Source organism: Microcebus murinus, chromosome 12 (genome assembly GCF_040939455.1).
Source record: "Microcebus murinus isolate Inina chromosome 12, M.murinus_Inina_mat1.0, whole genome shotgun sequence".
Lineage (NCBI taxonomy): Eukaryota > Metazoa > Chordata > Mammalia > Primates > Cheirogaleidae > Microcebus > Microcebus murinus.
The window spans coordinates 47,120,713-47,148,204 of NC_134115.1; the positions used below are offsets into that span (position 1 = coordinate 47,120,713).

Consider the following 27,492-nt stretch of genomic DNA (forward strand, 5'->3'; position numbering starts at 1 on the left):
CTGTCTGCTCCAAGTGTCTCCCATCTAGCTGCCACTAACTGAGCACTTGCTATGTACATGGTACCTGCAGGCACTCAATGAGTACTTATAAACATCAGATTTAATCTCTCTACAAGCCTGGCAGGACAATTTTTAAATAGCTTTACTGAGTTACAATTTATATATCCTAAAATATGACCATTTTAAGTATAAAATTTGATGAGTTTTAGTACATTTATAGATTTTTTAGTCATCACCAAGAACACTTCCATTACCTGACAAAGTTCCATTGTGTCTATTTGTAGTCAACCTCCACTCCCAACTTCAGACCCAGGCCATTACTGATGTGCTTTCTGCCTTTATAATTTTGCCTTTTTTAAAAGAACTTTTATATAAGTTTAAATTTCATATACATTTTATAAATTCTTTAGAATGAAATCATACAATATGAAGTCTTTGATGTCTGACTTATTTCACTTCTGAGAGATATATTTTATTATTTCCATTTTATACGTTGATAAACTAAGGCAAGTAGAGGTCAAGCAAAGTTTGCATAGCCAGTCAATGGGAGAGCTGTGTCTAGCTGACTTCAAAGCCCTATTCTGTTAACTCCTCCTTCCTTTGTAATCAGGCCTATCTCCAATATCCTGTTTTGTTGACCTCAGAAATTTTTCTTTGGCATTTGTCTTTGATTATAGGTCTTTATTGTTATTTTTGTTAATTAATAAATTCATTTTCTTATAAAATTATGAGATGGCATATTCTTCTTCTTTTTTTTTTTTTTGAGACAGTCTCTCTTTGTTGCCCAGGCTAGAGTGAGTGCCGTGGCATCAACCTAGCTCACAGCAACCTCAAACTCCTGGGCTCAAGCAATCCTTCTGCCTCAGCCTCCCGAGTAGCTGGGACTACAGGCATGGGCCACCATGCCCAGCTAATTTTTTCTATATATATTAGTTGGCCAATTAATTTCTTTCTATTTATAGTAGAGACAGAGTCTCGCTCTTGCTCAGGCTGGTTTTGAACTCCTGACCTCGAGCAATCCACCCACTTCTGCCTCCCAGAGTGCTAGGATTACAGGCGTGAGCCACCGTGCCCGGCCGAGTTGGCATATTCTTTAAAATGAGCTGTTCAGAACACTGATGCAACTACATTAATCTTTTTAGAAATTTACTGATTTCATAGTCAGATTTTATTTTTTAGACCACCTCTTTTAGACTTGCTGCCCCTTAAGTATCATACTTATGTTTCTAAGAATCTTTGAAGCCCACTCTCTTAAAGTCCATGTTGCATAACAGAGCTACTACTAACCATGCCCCTTCTTGGCTCTTGGGAACTCTAAGAAGCCTTGATCAGTTCCACATACTCAGCTGGAGGTTTTTCTTTGGTCAGAAATGGTCCCAACATGCCAGTTCTCCTTATTACTTTTTTAGTTTTTCCCAGAAGAAGAAATTAATAATATCAGATGCTCTGTTTAGTTGATTTTTAGCAGATGAACCTTTTATCTTTTCTTGCCAGAGAAGGTGACCTTTTAAAACTAAAAAGCAACTGTAATGTACTTTCAGAAGTAGCATTTTATTCTCTTCACTGCAAAGATCCAAGGTTCAAGCTGAGTAGTTCACAGATGGACTGGCAGACACCATATACACACATGAGTCACCCTGGCTCAGAAGTGACTGCAGCAGCCAAAATTACATGCATTAGTGGCCCATTGGACCATGAAGCTGTGGGAAAATGAGGGAAGAAGGAAGTAACCTGAGCCTTTTATCTCTCAGTCTACCCTTAAGCACAGCAATGACCAAGAGGTTTTGAGCATTGCAAACCCAGACTTGCCTGTTTCCATCTGATCTCTTCGGTTTCACTTCCAGCTGAATATCAAGAAATACCTCCTGGTGTCTGCACCTCTGTGGATAAAACATGTTTCTGATGACCAGCTCCTGGGTTTTGTTGAAAACTTAATGGTAGCAGTTTTTAAGGTGGCTTCGCCGCTTTGCAATCCTGAATTATGCCCGAGTGCCTTACAGGGTCTGTGCCAGGCCATGAAACTGCCCAGCCCTGCCTACCACCTCTGGAGTCAGCTCTGTGAAGCTACTGGGAAAATTTTTGACCTTCTACCAAATAAGATTCGGGTGAGGAACAAAAATATTTACATTCCTGACAATTTATGTTTGGGATTTTTTAAAGCCTTTTGCCAAAGTGGGGAGGTGTATGTTTTAAGAATGTGGGTGGGAAGGCTAGCAAGAAATAACCACATTCTTCACTTAGGAGTTTGTTTGCTTCCAAGATCTAAATTGAGGTTGAATATTTAGAACTAAAGTTTTGAGCAAGCTCAGAAGCAGGTTAACCAGTGCTGTACCAGGCAATGCTGTTAGGCAATTTTTACCAGATGCCTGTAGAAGATAAGCAAACTCAGAAATCTATACACCTGACATCTATAGACTCCGTGGGTGCATTGTCTAATATACTGTCATATCAAATGACTTAATATTAGCCCTTCCCCTCCCCCAACAGACCTCCGAATTATAGTTTTACAAAGAGGTATGGGATGATGGAATTCTGATAAGGACAAAAAGTAAACCCTCCTCCCACCCCTTACACCACATAACAGGAAAGATGTTTTTAAAATGATAAAAATTGGCCATATGTTTGTGTTTAGTTAAAATTAGAACCTCATCAGCTGCTGTTCATGAGGATAAGCAAATCTAATAATTTGTCAGAACGTTAGAATAAACTTGCTATTTTACGTTGTATTTTGACATGCTTGGAATTTTTCCTTACCAGAGAAATGACCTAGAGCTGTATATTAGTGTAGCAAAATGCCTCTCAGAAATGACGGATGATGACGCCAATCGGGTTGCCCAGATTACTAAGGTAATAATAACATATCTATCTATATTTTCTTCATTATTGAGGCAGGAATTACCATTGAAAAAATCGATTGCTGTTTCCTTTTGGCTGAAGCTAGTTTTGAGTTTTGCCTCATATTTGTTACTGGTTAATTTCAGCAAACTATCTTTCTGTTTCACTGTGGGGTCTAGTGTCCAGCCTACTAGTATGATTAGTACTTAATAAATGTTGTACAGTGTCTACCAGTGAGATGTTTAAAAAGACAAAAAAACAAAAAAAAATATTATATGATGGATAGATGGGTGAATAGCTTTTTAACCCAATTTCTCCCACTTTATCCTTCAACTGATAGTATCCTTTTGGAATGAAGAAAGGTGGCCAATTGACAAGCACTATTAGCCCTGACACAGGATAATTTATAAGTACCCTCCATACCCATATGCAGTCAAATGATGAAGGAACAAAAAAGTAACAAACATATCAGTAAAGTTGCCAGATTTAGCAAATAAAATACAAGATTTTTTTTTAAATTTGAGTTGCAGATCAACAATGAATGATTTTTTAGGATATGTACATCTCAAAATGACATACTTACTTGAATGACAACCTTGCATACCAGCCAGTACTAATTGTCTAGAGCCGTGGTCCCCAACCTTTTTGATACCAGGGACCAGTTTCATGGAAGACAGCTTTCCCACATACTGGGGAGGTTGTGGGGGATCGCCGCCTCAGCTCCACCCCACCTCAGATTGGCAGGCAGCGGATTCTCATAGGGAGTGCCCCAGCTGGAGCCCTCGCATGCGCAGTTTGCAGTGGGGTCCATGCTCCTTGAGGGTCTGATGCCCTGGCTGATCTGATGGGGGCGGGGCTGGGGCCGGGATGGAGCGATGGGGAGCAGCGGTGGATGCAAGTGGGGCTTCGCTCACTTGCTCACCGCTCTCCTCCAGCTGTGCGGCCCGGTGCCTGGTGTGCTGAGGCCCAGGGTTTGGGGACTGCAGATCTGGAGAACTGTGAGCTCCCCCATAGCTGGTGGCCTTCTTGTCATTTATTTTACTTTATGACAAGGTTTGCCTACAGTTGGATCCTTGAATTCTACATCATATAACAGTGATTCTCAAAGCGTGGCCCCTGGACCATTGTCATCAGCATCACCTGGGAACTGATTAGAAAGGCAAGTTCTCGAGTCCCACTCTAGACCTGCCAAATCAGAAACTCTGGAGGTGGGACCCAGGAGTGTGAGTTTTAATAGTCTCTTAGGTGATTCTGGTGCATCCTAAGTTCTGAGAACCACTGTTGTTAACAGAGTATTTGGAATATCATTTTAGAGCATTTTGGAGATTAGCTTGTTTAAATCAAGGAGAAGCAGTTTAAGAAAATGGTTAAAAAAGGGTGGATTCTGAAGCCTCACTGCTCTGGTTTGAAATTCAGCTCTGCAATTTGTTAGCAATGTGATCTGGGTTAAGTTTCATAATGTCTCCCTGTCTCAGTTTCCTCATCTATAAAAGGGAGATAATAACACCTACCTATTAGAGTTGTTTTGAAAGTTAAATTACTTAATTCATCCAAGTACTTGGAATAGTGCCTGGCCCAAAGTGAGGACTCAGTAATTATTTATTATCATAATTATTACATATTTGTAACTAATTATATCTTATTACAGTCATACTATGTAGTTGGAAATAAATCATGTAATTTACTTCTTGGTACCTGGAGCTAGAGGTTGCTGTGTTATAATCACATGGATTCGTAAGTACCATTCAGGATATTGTCTTTGGAACATACTAAGTAGTGTTCTGATGTCTCCAAATGAGTTAGTCTGCTCCACTGAGATCAGAATTTTCTATTCATTTCTGGAAATAATAGAGGTAGAGTAAGGTAGTAGTGGAGAGCTCAGACTCCCTGGATTCCAGTTCTTACTCTGCCACCTCTGGCTGTGTGACCTTAAGCAAGTTACATAACCCCCGTGCTTCATTTTCCCCTTCTGTAAAGCTGGGATGCTAATAGTAACCTACGCAGAGGGTTGGTGTAAGAATTAACTAGTTAATACAACAGTCCTCACATGTTTTGATCTCAGGAACACTTTAGTTTCTTATAAATTATTGAGGACCCCAAAGAGCTTTTATTCATATGGGTCATATCCGTTGATATTTACCATATTAGAAATTAAAACTAGGAAAATTTTAAAATATTTACTTAAAAAATAATAATAAACCCATTACATCTTAACATGGATAATAAAAATAATTTTTTAAAGGACAACTTAGAAAAGTGGCATTATCTTAAATTTTTATAAATCTCCTTAATGTCTGGCTTAATAGAAGACAGCTGGATTCTCATGGCTGCTGCTTCATTCCATCTGTTGTGATGTTGTTTGGGTGAGGTATGTGAAGAAATCCCAGCCTTAACAGATATGTAGATGGAAAGAGGAAGAGTGTGTAATAGTCTTTTCAGAGAATTATGAAAATCTTTCTTTGATATTGCATCAAAACTCAATGACTGGTGCTTTCTTAGAGGTTAATTGCAATGAGGAATCAGAAACCATGTCAGTGAAATTCACATGCTTTGTTAAATTAAAAACATTAAAATCCACTGGTCTGTCTGGCACTTTGGGTCTTTTATCCATGGATGGATTTTGTAATATCATACATTGGTCATTTGGAAAATATCAGATCATTGAGTTTTGAAGATCTTCCAAATGTTGATACATTTCATTATATAATGTAAAAACATAATATCTGTTAAAATCACCAGTTACCAGAAAAGCCTTTTACATATTGGGAAGATGCCAAGCTCATAGAAGTGGAAACAAATTTTCTGAAAATCTAATCTTTGTTAAAAAACTCAAACTTTATCATTAGGAACAAGTACTGTCAGGTATTTTCCTTGAAGTGACAGACTCACTTCCTTCAATTTTAAGAAAATTATCTGTCATATACACAGTGTGAATAATCATAGTTTGTCCATCAATCATTCTTGCAAGTAAATGGTGTTCCATGAAAAGCGTGGCTGTTTCATCTCACAGGTTAATCTTACAAGCGTTCTTCCTTGCCTTGATGCCACCAGCATACTTGCTTATGCGGAAGTCCCTTATGAGTATTTCCCAGTTTGTCCCACAGAATGTTAAAAAAAAAAAAAAATGTACTCGAGCCAAGTTTTAATGAAACTAATAATTTTTATTGTTTACAAGGATCTTTTAAGTGAAACTGGCTTTTTAAAAATGTTATATATAGCAGTGAAAAATAAAAGGAATACTAGTTACAGTTTGGTATTAATATAAAAATAGTTTTGACTTCACAGAACCTCTAAAAGGACCTTGAGATCCACCAGAAGTCTGTGTATTACATTTTGAAAACCACTGAATTAATATGTGTCGAAAGGTTTAGAATGGTGCTTAGCACATGATAAGCACTATATTTGTTATCCTTTTATTATTATTTGTGTAAACTTAATATTATCACCAACTAACCCCTTAACATATTTATTGTCTTTATGAAGAAGCAGGTGACATTGCAACCCTCTATTGTACATTTTAATTTAGCACACAGGCAGATAGATCACATGCTGCAGAAAATGAACAGAATAATAACATCAAACTCACTTTTTCTGTTTTGTCCCTCCCCGGAAATTCTGTGGCTACTTCAGTTTTAATTTACTAGTAACTGAACAATTTATTTTTTTCGCAGAGCAACATAGAAAAGGCTGCCTTTGTCAAACTGTACTTAATCTCTCAAGGACGGTTCCCCTTGATGAACTTGACTGATATATTGAGTGTGGCTGTGCAGCACCATGAGAAAGAGATGCTGGCCTGGATGATTCTGCACAGCTTATACCAGGCACGGATCGTAAGCCATGCCAACACAGGTGAGGCCAGCCTGCCTGCTGTCCCTTTTAAGTTGTACTTGTTTTCTCAACTTAAAATTTAGTTTAATGCTTCTTGACACAGGTTAGGCCTTCTTACCACAAATGAGGCGTACCTTGGATGAAAATGAGCAGTTATAGCTCACAACATCCACTTTCTGGAGATCAGAATGTGTTATTTTGAGGCTTTTTATATTGTATTTGGCTCTTTAGACCCTCAAGGATACAAACAAGTGTACCAGGTTGCTTCTGCCTGTTTAACTTTAGTTTCCCAAACACACAAGATGTCAATTGATTCTGCCCGGTAATTTTATGAAAATGGGTTTTGGATGGTCATTTAATAAACAAAAGAGAAAACCGAAACAAAAAAATTAAATAGTTATTTTATAGAAGAACTTCCCAGGAGTGAGACTAATGAAATCTGGCTACCCTACATGCATTCTTAAGCCTCAAGTTCTGCTAATGAATTACACGGTGCAACTTTTAGACCATTTTAGACTTTATATTTTAATAATCACTCGGTAAGGGAGCTCCGCCATTACTCATTGCATCTCTTTGGTCATATGCTTATAATTTTTCCAGACTATGTTCAAGTTCTGAATGTCAACTGAATGGCTTACATGGATTCAATGTGGCTGGGAAGCCCTTGTGATCACAGACAAGTTACTTATGTTTATGTGCCCTGTTTTCCCCATCCTTCTCTTGTATGTTTATGATATTGAGGAGAAACCGACAAACATGTCTGTAATTCTCTGTTAAGACCGTATAAGAAATTTTGATTCATCCTCCTCTTTGGCAGTTCAGACAGTTGCCCCATATGCACATCAGTGCCTGCCCACTGAAAAATGAACCTGTGATGAGAAACTGGATTTTTCATTCTAACCCCAAAGTGTATTAGTAAGAAATCAAGTAGGTATTTCCAATTAAACATGAAGTTACATGCAATAAACTGAAATAAATCTGGTGTTACCTTCTGTTCTAACTAGCCAGCTCTCACATGTAGTTCCCATTTTCCTCTTACTAAATTTTAAAAATCTTCCTAAGTAGTCTTTACTGTGCTAAAAAATTAAAAAGCGAAAAAAAGTCAGTATTTCTGCTAATGTTTGTTCCCCAGTACCCTATAATGGTTGGTTTTTATTTTTCTTTTTATGTCTTTGGGATGGGTTTCCTCTGAGATTTCAGCATAGATTGGGAATACGTAAGCAAAGGAAAACTATAAAAACAGCTAATGATCCAAAATTCAACATTACTAGTTAGTTGGCATGCCAAATTTCTCCTAGTGTGTTTAACATATTAACTGCCACATTTTTTCCCCCTCAGGGCCACGGTGTTTTATTATGAAAATAGAATAAAAACTTTGAAAACAGAATGGTCTTTTCTAATTTAAAGAAAAATTTGTTTTTTATTGTTTCCTGTGTGCAAGTTATATACAACTCAAAAAATAGTTCACGAGGCTCCCAAGGTGAAGAGATAATGTGAGTTACATATGCTTCACAAGGCCCCAGGCTCAAAACTAGCATGAGTTAAATACAACTCACATGGCAGTTAATATGTTAATTTTCAGAGAGAAACTCCAGCAAATGCATTCAGTTAGTAATGAGCATAGAGATTTGAAACATAGATTAGTTTTTGAAAATTAAAGACTAGAATACAGTTATCTGCTATGTCAAAGAACTCTCTCTCTCAGGCAATCACAAGTCTCAGAGACTTGTATTGCAAGAGAACTTGAAACTGTTTAGTGGAATCCTCACCAGCTGTGCTTTAGTTATGATGGTTATTGATCTGTTTTACATTTCAAAGGAAAACCATGGTCTAGTAAAGAAATATCCTTTTTGTTTCAGGTGTGTTGAAGAGAATGGAGTGGCTCTTGGAACTGATGGGTTACATCAGAAATGTTGCTTACCAGTCAACATCTGTTCAGAATGTCGCTCTTGATGAGGTACAATCTAGAGGAGTAGTTTGTAGCTTCCTTAAAATGTATAACTTATATTTACTCTCCCAAAAGAGGAATGTGTTGCTGCTTACAGCTTTTCTTTGCCTCCTTCCTCTTATTTTTGAGACACTGTTAACGATTCTGCAATGCCACAAGGAAATGTGTATTCTTACTACACTCTTGGAGACACCCAGGGATGCCCTTTGACAAGATATTTTCAGCAAAATATGTTCTTTAATAAACAGAACACAACACACACTAACCGGAAAGGGAAGCCAAGGTCCTGTGTACCAGTGTACTTGGGTTTGATTCCATAAAATTTGTGGGAATACAGGGCTCTGGGCTTCCATAAGCTAAAAACACCTGGTTTGAAGACATTCCTGAAGTGTATGCAAATAATCTGTATGTATGCCAGTACTTACATGTGTCTGTGCACATATGGAGGGAAGTTTTTAGCACACCTGCAAAATGACCTGTGACCCTAAAAAAGTAAGAACCCCTGGTATTAGATGAGTTAAAAAAAAAAAAAAGATTAATACAATGAAGTTAGTTATTTCCCACTGTCCTTCTTCATTGTCTTGATATAGCTGGCTGCTGTGTGTGTTTTAGTAGTGGAATTGTTTTCTACGGGCATACTGCATGGTATGCTCTTCACTGTGTGAGTACAATTTGCATGACCTGAGATGTTCTTTGTCATTCTGTTTGGTTTTCTGAAGAGTTCTGTGTCTTCTTGAAATTTTAATTCATGAGATGAGGAATTTTAAGAGATTCAGAATTACTTTTTGAACTAGCATAATGTCCTTTTTTCTCCTAATTTCCTAAATTTTTAACTTTCTCTGTTTTCTAACAAAAATCTTAAAGACTGACAGTATAGATGAGCAGAAAGAAGTGTAGTTTAAATCACTGTAATCCAACAACTCAGACATGGCTGCTATTAACCCCATTTCTACAAGTATCTAGATGAGTCTAAAATCTAAACGAATGGATCCTAGATTATAGCTCAAAAATAAAATCAGACTATACATATTTTTTAAAGTTAGTTTTGGCCACATAACAATAAATCTCTTTCCTTCTCTCTCTTAATTTCTTAAAATCTTTGAAAACACCAAAACAGGAATGTTTGGATATTGGTATGATTAGGAATTGAATAAATTATGTTTCTCCTGAAATGTTACTAATACAACAGTAATAATAAAACTATTGGATCTTCTTTCTTCACATAAAGGGACCACAGAAACCTTCCAAATCCCTAAAATGTCTCTTCTTTAAGCATGAAAATTGGATTTGCTGTTCAGTCCAGTTCCTCTTCTTGGGTAGGGCTAAGAAGAGTGGTTCAGTGAAGGGGAAATGACATTGCATCATGACAGGGCTGTGTATATGAACATGTGTTTGTTTGAGTTGACCTAATGTTTTCTATTTTCCTTTCCTTGTTTCTACTTAAACATCTGACCTAATGTTTTCTATTTTCCATCATAGGCTTTGGACTTCTTCTTGCTGATATTTGCAACCGCAGTGGTTGCATGGGCAGACCACGCTGCCCCTCTCCTCCTTGGCCTTAGTGCCAGTTGGTTGCCATGGCATCAGGAGAATGGCCCAGCAGGGCCAGCATCAAGCTTCCTTGGCAGGAGTCCAATGCACAGGGTCACTTTGCAGGAGGCTCTCACTCTCCTTCCTAGTAGCATGCCTCTCCTGCTGCAGAAAGAGCCATGGAAAGAACAGACCCAGAAGGTAAGGTTGGCAGCCACCTGCTTAGCAGGGCAGGCAGCTGTTTTCTCTTCATTGAGGTGGAAGTTAAGTGCAACTTGAATCATACCACAGGCTTTCATCCTCAGCCCCAAAGCTCAGCCAGATGCAGAATCTCGGAGATTGAGTCTTCCCTAGGCTCCAGACAACTGCTAATTAAAAACAAGTCAGCAATTCGCTTACAGTTGGGGTGGGTGGAGAGGAAAGCCCATAATGGCATTCATTTATTGAAGACACGTGTTCTTAATCCTGGGGTGGAAAGGATGGGTAAATCTCAGAGAGCTCAGAATCTCAAAGTGAGGACAGATAGGAAGGGAAAGTCAGGCTTACAAAGTGATGTGATAAGTAGGATAGTGAAATAGTGAAGTGATGGTGAGCAAGGGAGTCGGTCAACAATGCCTGGGGTGGGGTCAGGGAAGTCTTCTGAGTGGGTCTGGAATGTCCATCTTCTTATAGCTTATTTAAGGTTCCCCATAACTTCATCCCACAGAGATGCTCTAGGTACCCATCATGCCTCTGGCCTGTACTAGATGTACAGCTGAGTTTTGTGAAGGTCTAATATCATCACCCTTGCCCTCAGGAAAATCCAAACTTTTTGAGTTTGCTGTTGAGGTCCAGTTCTTCTCCTGGGGTAGGGGTCAGGTAGGAGAGGGGTTGCACGAAGGGAAGATGACATTGCATTGAGACAAGGGCTGTAAACATGTATTACTTTGAGTTGTTAAGACATATAAGCTAAAAGGAAACATCTGTTATTTTTTTTGTTATGGAGGTTCCCCAGGCTACTAGCTGCTTGAAAAGTGTGTGAGAATACTGTGCTTACAGTACTTATTATATGGCTCTGACCTGTCCTTCATACAGATGGTTGGAAGTTCTTTTTTGATCTCATTAATCAAAACTGGATTTTTATGAAGTTGAAAGCTTAAAACTAACTTTTTATTGCTTATTCTTGAAATTTGCACATTAATCCTTGAAAGCATTTCTGAACTATGGACCCATGGTTTAACTATGCACAGTTCCCTTGAGTGTCTTAATTAAAATGCCTTTTTTTTTCTTAAACCTGATAAATATTAGTATTGCCTCAAATTTTGTGTTTTATGTTCCATTTTAAATCAAAATAAATTTAAATGTGGTGTTCCCACATGTTATTTCTGGACTAGGATACCATGTACACTTTGCACCACAGTGTAGATATCTTGCATTGATTTGTATTTGTAATGCTTGATTTATTTACTTACCATTAAGAGACTATAAAACAAAATTGAGAAAAAAATAAAGAAAAAATTAATTCAATCAGGGAATTAGGAATATTTTATTTTTCTTTCTGTTTTACTCTTCACCCTAGCTTCTGTGTCAAAAGTTGAAATGCCCAGTACCTGTCACTAATATATATGTTTTTTAACAAGCCAAGTTTGGCAACATTCAGTCAGTGATGAAATCACCCTGTATCTAATTCAAAAACATATTTGGCTGCATCCTGGGAGATAAGTCAAACTCATGAATACTATGAGTTTCCATAGTAGCTCATTCACAGGATTTATTCACAGTTTACATGCTTGGCTCTAACCTAGTAAATTGTTTTCTATCTTTTCTCATACATTTCAACTTTGTTTCATATCCATTTGTGCATAAATTGTTCTCATCACAGAAACATATTTTGTTTCTGAAACGGAATCTTACATCTCATGTGTCCCCTATTTATTGCCCAGCCTTGGATCCTAGGCCAGGATGCACCCAGAACCAGGTGGGAGGCAGCAGGATGCAAAGAAGGAACATAGGGCTTTGAAGCCAGGCGTACCTGGTTCAAATCTTGACTCTGCTATTCATTGGGAGTGGACTTGGGCAAGGTCCAAGTCTCTAGGCCTCTCATAGCCATGAGAGATGATGTTCCCGGCACAGAAGAGGAACAGCCCATGCCTACCTCAGTCTTAAAACCTATAGCAGGGTATTCAGGGTATCTCAGGGTATTCAGCAGGGGAATGTCATTTGACTAAATGGGAGCTGTATCCAACTTTAGCATCTCTTGTACTCGATTCCTGTCTCATCTCTATTCTCCTAGCCCAGGAAGGTATTGCCTAAGAGCAGGTGCACTGATACTCGTGTATGCAGACCCAAGGGACTGACTGTTCACTTGATGTTACCAGGATTCTCTTCACTGACACTGTTTTTCATTTTCATCCTAGTTCATCGACTGGCTATTTAGCATCCTGGAAAGCCCTAAAGGACCTCTCTCAGCAAAGTCCAGGGAGCTTTTAAAAGGTATCACTTCCATTCCTTATGCTCAGTATAGGGGAGAGCCGCCTGTTATCACCTGTGGTGCAGAGTGGCGTTCTAGTGCCTACAGGCTGAGTATCCTGCATCTGAAATGGGTGGGGCCGGAAGTGTTTTAGATTTTTAAATTTTCTGGATTTGGGGATATTCACATATATTGAATGAGATATCTTAGGCATAAAACCCAAGTCTAACTACAAAGTTTATTTGTTTCATATATCCCTTACACACATAGCCTGAAGGTAATTTTATACAATGCTTTTAATGATGTGTATGAAACAAAGTTTTTGTTAAGTAATTATTGTAGAATTTTCCACGTTGGCATTCAGAAAGTTTTAGATTGCAGAGCTTTTCAGATTTTGGATTTTTGGATTAGCCATGTTCAACCTGTGTTGGTTTCTAAAAGGGCTAATCATGGTTTAGTTTAAAGAAATAATTTGGAGCTGTCACCAGTGTAGCATTTCAAACTAGAAAGTGGATTAAAAAGAGTTCCAGTGCCTTTCAATTTGACTTTTATTTAAATGGCTTTAAAATGTTTTACTGTAATAGTAAAATATAATTAAAACTTCAATAATTCAGAAAAGTAAAAAGCAGCAAAGAGAAATTCAGAGTCCCTTTGCCCAGTGACAATACTGATATTTTCCATAAGAAGTTTTTGTCCCCTTCTGTGTATGAGTGTTGTTTTAACGTATTTATAATTGTATACGATTGATAAATACAGTTTGATTGCTGCCTTTTTAAACATTATTTTTGAAGCATTTAAACTTGTTCTTACACTGCCTCCGTAAGTAGTATTTTTAATGGCTGCATAGCACTTTGCCAAGGGAACTAGGCACTTCCCATACTTTCAAGCATTTGGATGGTTTTTGTGTCTTTTATACCTCTCTGCTGACTTTGTTAAACTATGACTGTAGGATCCACAAACATGAAGATCATTCTGTGCAAGTTATGTAGATTCTTTTACTCAAATCCGAGAAGTCATTTGGGCATTGGTTCTCAGGCCTGACATGGCTTGTACTTGTCCTGCATGTCTTGGGAGTGGCTGCTGCTGCTGCTGCTGTCCTGACATGCTGTAAGACGCTGCACTTGGAAAGCTGCCTGTTGGCCTACTCTGTGATGATGTATCTGTTCAGCCTGGAGTCGTAGTATGATCCCTGTTTTACTTGGATGTGTGGTACAATTTATTGTTTGCCAAGTAAGCAAGAATTCGTTCATTCTGATTGTTCTCCTTGCCCCCAAAGTGAGGAGGCAGCATGTGTATTATGGAGCAGTGCCTCTGTGATTCTGACAAACCACAGAACTTCACTGAGAATCAGGGCTGTGGTTTGACATATTTTCACTTTATCCATCCCTGGAGACTTGCTGCTAGGATTTCCTCTGTTTGCCTCAGGGAGTTTGGACTCATTTTTAATGGCTGTGGGTCGTTCCATAAAAACACGGATAGCTCCAAACATATACCGTCGTAGGTCACAAAGATAACAATTGATACTGATGAGGAAAACAGCCATTTGAATCAAGGAAGCATGTGTTCACTTGACTATATGGTCACGGGCGTTTTAGACACACAAAATAACTGTGTAGCTCTAGCTTACCTATATTCCTTCACATTATTATATTTTAAGTAGCATCTCAATATATTTATAATAACATTCTAAAATAAGATATATAACAAGTTACCTAAAGGGAATACACAGAACTTCCCTACTTTAAATTGATTCCTGAGAGACCCACAACAGATCAGAAATAGTATAGACTTGTAGGTACATATACAAATATAGTTTAGTGTAGTCATTCTTGCTCCATTGAGCATAAACCTAACTTCATTATGGGCTGGGTTTTCTGTTTCTTTTTTTTTAGCTTTCATTAAACATTTGATGAAAATATCATATTTATGTAGACAAGAACACAAATCTTAAGTAGATTTTTACAAAGGGAACAGGCCCGTGTAATTAGCACATACATCAAGAAAAAGAACATCCTATAAGTTTTCATTTTAATTCTGCAAAATTCCCCATTAACTGATTGCAGGGTAAGTTTGAAAAAAAAAAAAAAACTTTTCCCCCCAGTCTTTATAAATGATTTTCTGCCATTAAAATTCTGCCAGAGGCTTGATGGGAATCCTAAGTCTTGAAGATTAGTTAAGTAAGAAAAAGCCAAGTTCTGCTCTGACACTTTTTTGATCAAAACGACCTTTTCAAATATGGTTCCACCATATGCAAGTGTGAACTTTATTTTTTGTCCTCTTAGCCACCCTGCTGTCCTTGAGAGCCCTCCCAGAATTTAAGAAGAAAGCTGTATGGACCAGAGCGTACGGTTGGTGAACGGTTTTGCAGTAACCAGCAGCATTCTCAGCTAGATGAGGAAAACCATGGAAATGGAAGCAGTTTTTCGGAATTCATGTCTGGGGTTGCTGAGACATGATGCAGAGAGTTAAGGGTCATGAAAAAGTGGCCACTTTGCTGACAGCTTGACACATGCATGCTGGGAGAGGGGTGCATTGCTTTAATACCCAGGCTGCTTGAGACTGAAACAGGAACTTGAATTTCTTTATTTGATTAGAGTACAATTTGAAGATTTTCTTTGTGAAAACTTGACTATAGCATCTTCTCCCCACTAAATTGTAGTAAAATAATCTTGTGACTTTTGTGCATATGACTTTTGTTTGTTTTAGGGAACGGGGGAAGGTGCCAGCACTACCAGCTATAGTGGTTACCATGGCATTATGATCTATTTTTTATGAAGTCTCAAAAAGGATATTCATTGGCTCAATGAGTTAGATAAATTTTTTCATTGATAAAGCACTCTCTTATAACTGCTATACACATTTAAATAATAAGCATGATATTGAATATCAGCTAAATCTGATTCATTAATGGCATCTAAAATTTCCTTGTGCTTTGCTCACTTGAATGCAGGTGACAATTGCAATTCAAAATAGCTTCAGCCAAAGAGGAGAATATTTGTTCACAAACCAAGAAATTTAAGAGTGTATCTGATCAGGCACAGCTGCACCCAGGGAATCAAAAGATGCCTCTGGGCCCACATAGTTGCCAAGATGGCTGCAATGACCTCAATGGGAAGGAAAGGTATCTTTGCCTACAGGTATGGCAGGAGCAACACGGGAAGGACTCTGGTTCAGTTTGGGTCACATGTGAGTCTCTGAATAAGTATCTTGGGCCCAGGGAGGTCGGCATCCTAATTGACCGGGCCTGGGGCATATGTTCACTCCTAAGTCTCTGGACAGTGATGAGCAGAGGCAGCCCTACCCAAACCACCTGAACTGGGTCCCTCCCAGAAGAAAGATGATGGGATAGTGGGCAGGCAAAAAATGACAGATATCTCCTCTAAAGATCAATCTCTTTTATAAGTAAAAATTTCTTTCTTAATCAGAGTGACCAGTGGCCTAAAATAAGTTTTGTGACAATATCCTCAAGGGTTGCATTTTACTTAATGGCTTGAGACTCAGCCGGCATTTTGATCTGTTAATTAGTCTTCCCATCACACAGCCATTAGCAGTGCTTTGTCTTATATAAAACATACTGATGCATACATATTGGGATCCATTGGTAGGAAAATTATCCTTTGTGTCTGTCATACCATAGCACAGTGCCTGGTGCTTCACAAGCACTACAGGACTTCTACCATTCCCATGTGGCTCATACCTTCATGGTGTCACCAAATGTACCTGCCACTTAGGTTAAAAATGGCTCCACTATTAGTAGTTTTGTTTTCCAAATATATTGCTTCCTTAGAGGTTGGTCCAGAGGAAAATGAATTTAAAGGAGGCAAGAAGGCAGAAAATCCACACTAGAAGCCAGCTTCCTTCTCCTTCCCACTTACATGCACTTTGCTGTATTTCCCACCAATCAGAAGTTGAAATTCATCTAACATTTACTATTAGGTGTCAGACTGTAAATACATTGGTGCTTTCACTTGTATTATCTTATTTAACTCTTGCAACAATACTGTGAGGAGGCATTATTTTCTATTTTAAAGTGGAGTAAACCTATCCAGTAAGTAGCAGAGCTTCACCTAGCACCAAAGTCCATAAACCTTAGATCCAGTTCTCTTTCTATTGCATCAGGCTCATCAGAACATTCCTCCAGAGGACGGAACCTCATTTGTGCTTCATGTAGATTGCTATCATCAGATAAAAGAAACAAGCCTGCCTCAAATTCATAGGCCTCTGGAATTGGGAAGGTTAGGGGTTTTAGTATAAGTGAGTAGGTTTTCATGGATTAAAGGAGTTTAGATTCCTGGGCCGGCTTACAACACAAATGGCAATCGAGGGTAGTGAAGAGGAAGTATGCACTGAAGAACTACTCTGCATTTTTTTTCTCTTGAATCAGCAGCTAGAGATTGCTAATAACCAAGTAAAGAGATGAAGAATCAGCCTAATCTTCTAACCCCAGACTGCCCTTTTCACTTTGGCCCTGTTTCTTCTCAAACTTTGTCCTTGCTCCTGCCCTTGACAAGAAAACAGAAGAAAAAAAGGGAGAAAATAAGATACATCTTTACCCTTTCTTAACTAGCTCCCTCTTTTTATTTTGAGCAGTCTTGAATATAAGATTTGCAAGATTATCTTATTCTTGTTAATCTCTAAAAACTCTAAAGGTTTAAAATCTAAACATTCTAAGATACAGGTCACTGAAATAGTAAGATCCTTTCTCTCAGTTACCTGTGTGACCTTAGGTAAGAAGTGATTCTGGCCGGGCGTGGTGACTCACGCCTGTAATCCTAGCACTCTGGGAGGCCAAGGTGGGAGGATGGCTTGAGCTCAGGAGTAGGAGACCAGCCTGAGCAAGAGCAACACCCTGTCTCTCTACTAAAAATAGAAAAAATTAGCGAGGCATGGTGGTGTGCATCTATAGTCCAAGCTGCTCCGGAGGCTGAGGCAGGAGGATCGCTTGAGCCCAGAAGTTTGAGGTTGCTGTGAGTTAAGCTAATGCCACGGCACTCTAGCCAGGACAACAGAGCAAGACTCTGTCTCAAAAAAAAAAAAAAAAAAATTGTTCCACTAGGGTCTTTCAGTTTTTCAGAAACTAGAAGTCTCTCTTTTTTTTTTTTAGACCAGATGGTCTTAACTATATACAAAAGGAAAAGTTTCCTTACAAGTAATTCTGAAAACACAGTGGCCAAGACAAATAGCATGCTGGGATATACTAACAAATTAATGTGTGGTGTTAAACCCTGCTGTATCTCTCAGAAGTATCTAAACACTCTTGATTTGGAGAGTGTACATGTGGAACAGATGTTGGGATCCATGCAAGTGCCTAAAATCTTCTTTGTGCTTTTTTGTAATGTAATGGCTCCATGGTAACCAATAGGCTCTTAATAACCTTATTTGAAGTTAATTGCCAGACATTAATGTCTGCCAAGAGATTTTAACCATAGATAATGGTATTATAATTTTATAAGGAGTCAGGGATTCAGTTACTATCTTGAAGTAACTTAGTCACTTTGAAAGTAAGCAGCAGTTTCAGAGTTTTGGTAAACACTTTAGCAAATTGCTATTTTAGCAGAGAAATCAAATCATTTGATAAACAGAATGGGGACTTCATTGAAGTCAGAGTTGTAGGTTAGGTCCCTGTTTGATCAGTTTGTATCTCTGACCTCAACTAGCATGTTCATAGGAACCACTTTAAATGGCAGCAGAGATAGAGTGTGGTTGGAACAGTTCAATTCATCACTCTTGTGCAAAGACACCCGACAGCATCATCTTCATGTATAAATGTGTATCATCATTGCTCTGGTCCTAGATGAGGTTAATATGCTTTTATATCATGTGGGAGATACTTTATTATAGTCTTGAAGCTAAGTGAAATAAGCCAGTTACAAAAGGCAAATACTGTATGATTCTATTTATATAACGTACTTAAAGTCATAGAGACAAAGTAGATCCATGGTTGCTGGGGCCTGGGGACAGAAGAGAATGAGGAGTTATTGTTTTATGGGTATAGAATTTAAGTTTTGCAAGATGAAGGGAGTTCTGAATATGGATGAATGGTGATGGTTACATAGTAGTAATAATAGGTGTGTTCCTTAATAACACTGAACTGCACACTTGAAAATAGCTAAGATGGTAAATTTTATGTTTCTTACCACAGTAAAAAGTTTGAGGAACAAAGTTGTCTTATATATGCTTTCAAAATACTTGGTTCCTATTTCATCTACATTATTTAGGCTTGAGAAACTAAGCCTTTTTCTACACTGTCCAAAATGAAATAGACGTTTGATGAGCATACAGTTAAAACAGATAATCCAAGAAGTCAAGTCACAATCTGGGTAAACATCTGATAACTAGATATTTACTGTCTTGACTTCACCATGTCTGGGTTTCTTAACCTGCAGAACATGAACTTAAAGTGGGAAAAGAAATTATGTCTTTATTTTCACTAACCTAATGAAATCTAGTTATTTCTTTCAATTATGAATATAGGCAACCAACCACAGTGGTATTAACAATTGTGACTCTGTCACCAGATATTTTTATGTTACAACTTTTGCAGATCTCAAACCATTGTCAGTCCTCATTTCTACTTCAAAATTACAATTACAAATTTATATGTTTCGATTGGACTTCAATTTTAACCTTTTGCACTCGCTTTTTTCTCAATTCCTTTATTCTACTCAGGATTTAATTTTTTAAATACCCTAGAAGAATAAAAAACTGGAGTTTCTTTTCAAACAAACTTATTTGGATTTTGTTATCTTTCAAATTATTGATACATTCAAAGAATGATTTTAATCTCTATAATTTTTGCTAACTGTTGAGTTGCACTCAACATCTGAGTGCAAAGGGTTAAGAAGTAGCAAGGTTCTTAAAGTTATCTGGTTTAAAAAATTAAAATATTTAATAATGAAATTTTAATTTCTTACAATGACCCAGTAAAGTAGTTTCCCTAATTCTTTCTCTTCATTTCAGTAACTAGATATATATACTTCAGTAGTGTAAGTAGCCATCTTTATTGGAAGCAATTTAGAGTAAGTCATCTAAAATTTGTGAAGGGATTTTACTCTTTGTACACTAAAGCTTTTAGTAATTTTTCTTAAATTTAGAAGACAAGCAACTTTAGAAGCAAAATAAAATGTAAGTTTTTAAAAAGATAATTTTAATCATTTTCTTATTTTAACATCCAAGCATGTTAACGTTATGAAGATTTCAAATATCTTTATCAATACTCAATTTCTTTCAACTGTTTAGTAGAAATAAGGTAGACATCTTTTAAAAGTACATTTTTATTACCCAGTTATGTATGCAATGATGCACTTATTGCCCTTTATATGTAGTTACTAGATAATGAGATCTCTGATTCTTAATTGAATGATACATGAATGGTACAGCAATGATTTTTAGTGAATTATTCACACATTTTTTACATCTTCAAAGGAACATTTTTCAAAACTGATGACATATGTGACTTACATTGTAGTAATTATCAATAATTCTTTAATAAATAATCTAAAACATCACTAGTTCTTAGTTTGTTTTTAAGTATTTACTATATTTATGTACCTTTTATCTCCCTGTAAGGTATGTGTGTGTCCTGGTTTTACAAAGAAAAAATAGTGAAGAATGGGGCATTCCTTGTGTATTTACCAAAGATCTATTCTGTTTTCATTAGTGCCCTCTTTAGGCATCAAAGCCCAAATAACTTATGTGATATTAATGAATACTCTTATTAGAGTGCCATGGACTGAATGTGTCTCTCCCAAATTCATATGTTGAAGATCTAATCCCCAGTGTGATGGCATTTGGAGGTGTGGGGCCTTTGGGATATTAGGTCATGAGCGTGCCTCATAAGAAGAGATGCAGGAGAGATGACCTCTCTCTCTACCATGTGAAGATATATCAAGAAGGCATCCATCTGCAAACAGTGAAGACTCAGTGAGCACCTTGGAACCTCACCAGGAACTAAAAACTGGCTGGCACCTTGATCTTGGACTTCCCAGGCTCCAGAACTGTGAGAAATATATTAACATTTCTGTTGTCTAAGCCACTCAGTTTTGGGTATTTTGTTATAACAGCCCAAGCTAAGACAGCAGTTGGTACTAACAAGTGAGGTACTACTACAACCAATACATAAAAATGTGGCAGCAGCTTTGAAATTAGGTAATGAGTAGAGGCTGGAAGAGTGGTGAGGTATATGCTAGAAAAAGCCATTATTGCCATGAAAGAATTGATAAAGTTGATTTGGGTGATGGCTGAAACAGAGAAGAGCTGGAGAGAAAGCCTCCATCTTCTTAGAGAATACATAAATAATCAGGAACAGCATATCTGATTTAGAAGATATGATATTTAAATACGACTTTAGAATTGATATGGGAATAAGTTAAGACCATTGGAGCTGTTGGAATGGTTATATTTTTCATGTGAAAAGGACATGAATTTTTTGAGGCCACATGTAGAATGTTATGGAGCGAATCTTTGTATGCCCCCCCAATTCATGTGTTAAGCCCTAACCTTCAATGTTATGGTATTTGGAGGTGGAGCCTTTGGGAGGTAATTAGGTCATGAGGGTAGGGGCCTCTTGAATGGAATTAGTGCCATTATAAGAAGAGACAGAGAGTTGTCCTCTTATGTGAGGATACAGCAAGAAGGCATCTATCTGCAAACCAGGAAGACGTCCCTCACTAATCTTGGATTTCCCAGCCTCCAGAACTGTAAGAAATCAGTTTCTGTTGTTCAAACTATCCAGTTTATGGTGTTTTGTTATAGCAGCCTGAGCTAAGACATGGGCTTGGGCAAATGTTTAATTTTCTCAGTGTGTCTTAATGTTTACGGTGGGTATTGTTAACTCTAGGGACAATGACATATGTCTATAAAATGTTACTCTTCTAGACAACTTCAGAAAATATTTTATATCACCCTTCTCCTATATATCTGCTACTATTTGGGCTACATGTAATTTAGGTTGCCAAGTTTAGTTTTCTCAATTTAATTGAAGTTACTCCAGTTAATCTCCTATTTCTCATTAACCTTACAGGAAAATAATCAGACTTCCTACAATGTAAGTGCAACTTGTGTAAAATCCACAGCTTTGGTGAAGCAGAAAGTGTATGAAGGGCATATGTCTTAAACATGTGCAGAAAGCAGCCTAGAGTTTTGGGGGGGTGTGCAATTATTTCATGTGGATTTTTGTCACATACTAGGTATTTTTCCACCAGAATACTGCTTGTGCTGTATTTACTGCAGCTCAGTCCACAAGCCTGTCTTTTCTCATGTTATATTGGAATGCTGGACTTCACATTTTCTTCTTTTTCACGGGAAAGATTCCAAGGATGTCTCTTCTTTCTGAGTAAAGGTGACTGTAGGTAAAATACATACCTAACGTGGAAAAGGAAGTGGCAAAAGTAAGTAAGGTTTGTTAACCATTTCTCTAGAAACATGATTTTAAAATACAGTCAGAGTACTGCCTGGGTTTTAGGGACAAGACACTTGCAAAGGAGACCCAAAGAAGAAACACTTAAAGAAGTGTCCAGATTTTATGTAGAAAGGAAAGTAAATCAAACTCCTCTATCTTTTTTTTTTTTTTTTTTTTTTGAGACAGAGTCTTGTTTTGTTGCCCAGGCTAGAGTGAGTGCCGTGGCAACAGCCTAGCTCACAGCAACCTCAAACTCCTGGGCTAAAGCAATCCTGCCTCAGCCTCACGAGTAGCTGAGACTACAGGCATGCACCACCATGCCTGGCTAATATTTTCTATATATATTAGTTGGCCAATTAATTTCTTTCTATTTATAGTAGAGAAGGGATCTTGCTCAGGCTGGTTTCGAACTCCTGACCTCAAGCAATCCACTTGCCTTGGCCTCCCAGAGTGCTAGGATTACAGCTGTGAGCCACTGCGCCCGGCCCCTACTATTTTTTTAATGTAAGGAATTTTCTTTCTTCTTTAGGATAGCTCTCTCTACCCCCTTTACATTTTCACTTTCTAAAGTTTGTCTTTTCTCTACATGTGTTGTTCTTATGTCTGATATCTGTTACCTTCTAGAGATAATCGTTATCTTAGAGATTTGTGAAATACAATTTAATGGAAGTTTTTTTTTCCAATTTCCTAGAAAACAGTTGACCAAATTTGTTCACCTATAAGTTTTTGTTCCGTAAATTTTTCTTGAATCTTTAATACATATCCCCATTTGCCTAGTAGGAAATGCTAGCATATAAGGCCAAACAAATAGGAAACAAAATAGATATAAGTAGAAAAATCAGAAATAGATAATCCTCCTTTATTCCATACATAATGCAGTTATATTTTCTGCTAGTAAAATTGTGATATATTTGATCTCATGATGCCCTGCACAAAAGCACTGTAACTTCCAGGTGCTTTACTAACAAGATCTAGTTTATCATGTCAGGCTTCCTCTTTGGTCTCTCCCATGTTTACCAAACTATTAAGGTAGATGGTAGCACAAACCAAAAAGCATAGGAAAAAATGCAAAAACAAAAAAGCCACTTACCTATAAAGAGCATCATGAGATATATTTTCAGCACATATGGGAAATAGATGGATACATCAAAGGGCAGCTTGGTGGAGTAAGTGCCAAATGATTCGAAATAAGGCAGTGACTGATAGATGGCAAATGCTGTTTAAAAAAAAGCATCATAAAGTTTTCCCTCAAGTTGTTACAGGGATGTGTATATATGTTTGCATAGTTGAAGGATATTTTGAATTTGATAATGACATGTTTTATGACTGTTGCTGAATCATTTAGCTGAAGCTACAGTTTGGTATAGAAATCTGCTCAATGATTAAGTTGGCAAGGCTGTTAACAGCATGTGACTTGCTGAATTTTTCCCCCTTGTGTACTTTATCATGCCTATATACAGAGTTTACAGTGTTTCTAAAAATGGTATAACAATATACTTCTGTCCCCCACCACAAATAGGGGTAATAGACAAGTGAACTTGGAAAATACTGCATGTATTTTCTTCTTGGAGTTTCACAACACATTAGCTTCATAGAGATTGAGAAGTTCTGCAAGAAAAAGTGGTTTCACCCAACATTTCCTCAATCTAACTGGCCTTGGAATATCTTCTCCCTCCCCAAGCACTAGTAGAACTAAATAAAAATTCTGAGGAACTCTGTGAGAAATACCAGCCTAAATTATTTTGAAGGAAGAGGCTGGTGTCAGATAAATAGTGATGGAGGTTCTATAAAATTTTTATCCCATATACAGTTATTTTGTAACATTTCATGAAATGATAAAATACTATGGCTATGTAGGATGTTATCATTTGGGCAAGCTTGGGTGAAGGGTATATGGGAATGATGCACTAATTATGCAATGTCTTGTGAGTCTAAAGTTATTTCAAAATAGTGTTTAAAAAGAGAAAGATGGGAGACTTGGGAAGATGGATAAGTAGAGACACTGGTTGCTAGATTATCTCAGAAAGAAGGAAACGTTTTAGATGAAAAAAAAAAAATAGATAAGATGTAATTCCGAGGGGAAAGTGCCAGAACCTACTGGAGATTCCACAGGAAGAAGTTGCAGAGCAGAACAAAGAGGAGAAAGATATCGGCAGAGATCAACCCCTGAGAAACTTGGAGGCCCATGGAAAGGGTAGGTGGGGGTTTTGTTTCTCCTTTCCTCACACCTCTGGAAGGCTCCCAAGCTGATGGAAAGCGTTTCTACTCTCATGAACCCAAAAGCTGCTGTTGCCAGTGAACTTGAGGGAGCTTCCTGAAAACAAATCACCAGGCTGCCAGCCCTCTCACACCACAAACCTGAGTCAAAACGGTGGGTGCCATGCTGTTTCTCCACCCATTCATTGTGTGCCTTTGTCCTCTCCAGGGAGCTTTAGCTCTTCAGTTTTTGTGCCACTTGTTCCCACACATTTTCCAACTCCAGCCCAGATTGCAGTGGTCACAAGGACCAGTGGGTCCTGGGGAAACTGTGTGATCCCAGAGCACCAGGTTTCCTCTATTCAGACTCTTTTCCTTTCCCTCCCCTCTCCCACCCACTACTGCTGAGTAGCAAGGGTGTCCCAAAGGACAATTGAGCTGAGATTCTCAGGAACAGCTGCTTCCCCTTTGTTGCCATGTCTACTACATTGAGGCTCCCACAGAAAGGTTTACAACTTTCCTCTTAAAGACCTGCAACAGAACAAGGGGTGCTTAGACTGTGAGCTACCTGCCCACCAGCCCTCCTTGGTGCTGCCTGCCTGGCTGTTCCAGCAGAGCAGGGCACACCCTGAAGCAGATGGACATCAAACCTATGTGAGCATTATATGGGCAACTCGAGTCCAGAATGCTTCTCCCTTGCATGGTCAGGGATTGAAATCCAGGGACCAGGAGACAGGCCTGCAGGCTAAATTCCCTACCCCCAGGACTACGATTGTGTTGCTTGGGGGCACAGAGGGGAGCTTTGTAACCTAATCTTGAGAGGCAAGGGAGCTCACATGGTCAGAACTGAGAGTGTACTGTGGGTCTGAGCCACAGCACACTTGCAGAGTACCACTCCCCCCGCAGGAAGCTCTGCTTAAGGTCCAGGGAGGAATCTTGGACAGGGAAGCTCCCAGTCCGCAATGCCACTGGCTGGTAAGCTCAGCTAGTTTGAGCTCCTGCCTGTGGCCAGATGCTGGAAGGAGACCTTGGGGCAGGAGAGGAGAGAAAAGAGCAAAACCCACTCCCAAGGGCCAGACGACCCCTCCCTCATGAGCAGACTTTCTGGCATGGTGGGACCACTTCACCCTTTCCCTGGTGGCTTTCCCCAGTGGTCTGGGAGCTGACTCTTGGCCCTTGCTGAGACAGCTCTTGTGCCTGCCTTTGTGGAGCCTGAAGGTATGTTCACCAGACCCAGCCCTGCCCAGTCTCACTTCTCTACCCACCTCTGTTGTGGTGGAGATAATACAAAACATAGTAGAAAGCATGAAGAATAGACTAGACCAAGCAGAAGAAATTTCAGAGCTTGAAGACAACTCTTTTGAATTAACCCACTCAGTCAAAAATGAACAAAGAATTGGAAGGAATGAACGAAGTCTACAAGAAATACGGGATTATGTAAAATGGATAAATAGAATCATAGGCATCCCTGAGGGTGAAGAAGAAAAATCACAAGGTTTGGAAAACTTATTTGAGGGAATAATTGAGGCAGACTTCCCTGGGTGTGCTAGAGATTTAGACATGCAGATACAAGAAGCCAGGCAAACACCTGGGAGATTCATTGCAAAGAGGCAATCACCAAGACAGATTGTGTTGACTTTGGCCAGTCTGATGACTAAGGAGGAACTCCTATGAGTTTTGAGGCAAAAACATCAAGTAACTTATAAAGGAAAACCCATCAGGCAAACTGCAGACTTATCAGTAGAGACTTTATGAGCCAAGAAGGATTGGGATCCCATCTTCAGTCTTCTTAAACAGATCTGCCAACCTGGAATTTTGTATCCTACAAAACTAAGTTTCATATATGAAGGCGAAATAAAGACTTTTCCAGACAAGCAATCCCTGAGGGAATTTATCATGACCAGACCTGCCCTTCAGGAAATACTCAGAACTGCATTATACATGGATCAGCACAATAGATACCCACCAGTGTAAAATCACCCAAAAGCTAAAGCACACAGATCATATAAAATAATAGCAAAAGGGAGAAAACAAAGCAATAAGGTATACCCAACAAGATGAAAAGAACAGCATCCCACCTATCAATTCTATCACTCAACATTAACAGTCTGAATGTCCCACTCAAAATACACAGGCTGGCTGAATGGATGAGAAAACACATCTTAACTTAAATATCTGTTGTCTCCAGGAAACACATCCATCCCACAAGGACTCATACAGACTAAAGGTGAAAGGATGGAAGAAAATATTCCACACCAGTGGAAACCAAATGAGAGCAAGTGTAGCCATTATCATAGCAGATAAAATTGACTTTAAATCAACAATGATAAAGAAAGAAAAAGATGATCATTATATGATGGTAAAAGGAACAATTCCATAAGACATAACAGTCTAAATATATATGCACATAACACCAGAGTTCCCAGATTCATAAAGCAAATTCTACTAGGTCTAAGCAGACTTAAATGGTAGCATCATAATTGCCAGGGACTTCACACCCCACTGACATTGTTGGATAGATCACTGAAGCAGAAAGTAAACACTGGACTTAAATGGAACTCTAGAACAAATGGACCTAATAGACATTTACAGAGCATTCTACCCCCAAACTATGGAATATACATTCATTTCATCAGCACATGGGACATTCTCCAAATTCATATCTTAGGCCACAAAACATGTCTCAACAAATTCATAGAAATCATACCACAGTGGAATAAAATTAGAACTCAATTCCAACAGAAACTCTCAAATCCACACAAAGTCATGGAAATTAAACAACATGCTGGTAAATGATTATTGGGTCAATAATGGAATTAAGATGGAAATCAAAAGATTCCTTGAACTGAATGACAAAGAGGACATGAGATTCAGAAAAGCAGTCCTCAGGGGAAAATTCATAGCCTTGAATGCCTACATCAAAAAGACAGAGGGTCACAAATTAACAATCTAATGACATATCTCAAGGAACTAGAAAAGGAGAAGAAAACTAATCCCAAAAGCAGAATAAATAACAAAGGTCAGAACAGAACTAAACAAAATGGAAAACAAGGATAAAAAAAAAAATTGGCTTAGAAAAGATAAACAAAATTGATAGACCTCTTGCTAGATTAAGCAGGAATAGAAGAGAAAGGATCCAAATAAGCTCAATCAAATAAAAAAGGAGATATTACAACTGATAACACAGAAAGACAAAACATCATGAATATTATGAAAATCTCTATGCATATAAACTAGAAAACAGAGGAAATGGACAAATTCCTGGAAACACACAACCTACCAAGACCCAATCAGGAAGAAACAGAA

At 38.3% G+C, this 27,492-nt stretch overlaps 2 protein-coding genes across 3 annotated transcripts in view; one reads left to right on the forward strand and one right to left on the reverse strand.

Moving 5' to 3' along the window:
• Positions 1–19,829, forward strand: part of FOCAD (focadhesin) — a 265,358-nt gene extending 245,529 nt beyond the window's left edge. For both annotated transcript variants that reach the window (XM_076008775.1, XM_012769776.3), the window contains exons 38-44: positions 1,845–2,105; positions 2,758–2,847; positions 6,507–6,684; positions 8,523–8,620; positions 10,091–10,342; positions 12,538–12,613; positions 14,873–19,829. In XM_076008775.1, the coding sequence (XP_075864890.1) occupies positions 1,845–2,105; positions 2,758–2,847; positions 6,507–6,684; positions 8,523–8,620; positions 10,091–10,342; positions 12,538–12,613; positions 14,873–14,946 (1,029 nt within the window). In that variant the 3' untranslated portion in view covers positions 14,947–19,829. The remainder of the gene's footprint in view (positions 1–1,844; positions 2,106–2,757; positions 2,848–6,506; positions 6,685–8,522; positions 8,621–10,090; positions 10,343–12,537; positions 12,614–14,872) is intronic.
• Positions 19,717–27,492, reverse strand: part of HACD4 (3-hydroxyacyl-CoA dehydratase 4) — a 29,212-nt gene continuing 21,436 nt past the window's right edge. Inside the window, exons 6-7 of the mRNA XM_076008776.1 lie at positions 23,081–23,206; positions 19,717–21,953 (exon numbers count right to left, since the gene is read on the reverse strand). Of these exons, the coding sequence (XP_075864891.1) occupies positions 21,871–21,953; positions 23,081–23,206 (209 nt within the window). The 3' untranslated portion in view covers positions 19,717–21,870. The remainder of the gene's footprint in view (positions 21,954–23,080; positions 23,207–27,492) is intronic.